Source organism: Mandrillus leucophaeus, unplaced genomic scaffold (assembly GCF_000951045.1).
Source record: "Mandrillus leucophaeus isolate KB7577 unplaced genomic scaffold, Mleu.le_1.0 Scaffold1, whole genome shotgun sequence".
NCBI classification, from domain to species: Eukaryota; Metazoa; Chordata; class Mammalia; order Primates; family Cercopithecidae; genus Mandrillus; species Mandrillus leucophaeus.
In genome coordinates this window covers 7,322,671-7,324,106 of record NW_012098097.1, presented here as the reverse complement: position 1 = coordinate 7,324,106, position 1,436 = coordinate 7,322,671, and the positions used below count along the sequence as shown (strand labels likewise).

The 1,436-nt window shown below is 58.3% G+C and overlaps 1 protein-coding gene across 2 annotated transcripts in view; it reads right to left on the bottom strand.

The window, feature by feature from the left end:
• The window catches only part of CD300A (CD300a molecule), a 23,487-nt gene extending 22,656 nt beyond the window's left edge, over window positions 1–831 (bottom strand). For both annotated transcript variants that reach the window (XM_011972581.1, XM_011972666.1), the window contains exon 1: window positions 467–831. In XM_011972581.1, the coding sequence (XP_011827971.1) occupies window positions 467–506 (40 nt within the window). In that variant the 5' untranslated portion in view covers window positions 507–831. The remainder of the gene's footprint in view (window positions 1–466) is intronic.
• Window positions 832–1,436: the final 605 nt, after the last annotated feature.

Here is a 1,436-nt window from a genome sequence, read left to right as displayed (position 1 = left end):
CCTCCTCCACACCCTGCACCCAGTGAGCCGGGCATCTCCCCCACCCTCCCCACAGCCCCTCCTCCACACCCTGCACCCAGTGAGCCGGGCATCTCACCCACCCTCCCCACATGCGCCTCGCAGTCAGTGGCTGCCACTCTCCACCCATCCTGCCTCTCGTCCCTCTTCCTGTAAGAATTCAGCTGAAAACCTAAAAGGTTCTTTTTCTGCACCAACCCCTTATCACTCGCCCCACTGTGGTTCAGCCAAGGTACGCGAGCGTAGAGCGGGGAGAGGCTCTGGCTCCTTCCTCTCCCAGGGGCGTGGCCCTTCATCTGTCCATCTTACATGGTGGACAGAGCGCAACCCGTTCTGCGTTCTGCACGGAGTCCAGACTCGGGGTGTCTCGTGTGACACCTGCCCTGCGGCCCTGCCCCTCACACCCTCCCTCCCTGATGCAGACTTTCCCGGGCAGGGAGCCTCTTACCTGGGACCCAGAGAAGCAGCAGAGCCCAAGGCAGCCACATGGTCCCTTCCCCAGCACAGGCGGCACTTGCAGCGCCGGGTCCCAGCCAGACCCGGACCCGAGGGGACAGTCACGACTCCAAGGCCCTGACTTCTGCTTTTCTTGGTGCCGCACTGCTTCCTTGTTCAGCTTCTTTTGGTTCTATTCCTGGAGCCGGCCAGAAAATGGAGGAAGTTGGGGAGCCCCGGCTAAGTCTCCCCTGGGAACGGCGCGTCCTCCTTAACCCAGGTTGAGGTTGCAGGTTCCTCGGCTATTTCTAGTGATGAGACCTCTCCCTGTAGCGACTCCGTAGCTTGCAGGACTGCTCCCCGACTCTCACCTCCCCGGGTCTCCTAGTGGAAGGCCCAGTAACTCCTCCCTCCTTTCCTTGTAGTCAAGATGGGCAACCCTGGGGGAGGGGCCCACTGAGCCGGCTCCTCTCACCCTCGGTGGTGCTGCCCGGGGGAACTCCCCTTTCCTGAGTCCCTTCCCTGAGTCCCTTGGGGGTCCAGGCCTGGGCTTCAGGGCTTAGGGAAGGGGAGTTGTCACTGTGGCCCCAGAGTCCCTGAATGGTTCCTAGTCTTGGAAATGTATTCAACTTGACACGGAGGTCCTCCAGCCATGCCTTCCTTTCTATATAGCCCCACTGGAGCCAGCTCAGGGCTGGGCACAGAGCAGGGACTCAGTGAGCCTGTAAGGACCCCTTTCTTTCCTGATTCACACGGAGTTCAGACTCAAAACACACACACTCACACACTCCCACTCACATACACACTCACACAAACACACACATTCACACATACACTCACACCCACACACATTCACAAACTCACATACACACACACACACACTCACACACATATTCACACACACACACACAGAAACACATTCACAAACTCACACACACACACAAACACACACTCACATACATATTCACACACACACACACAGA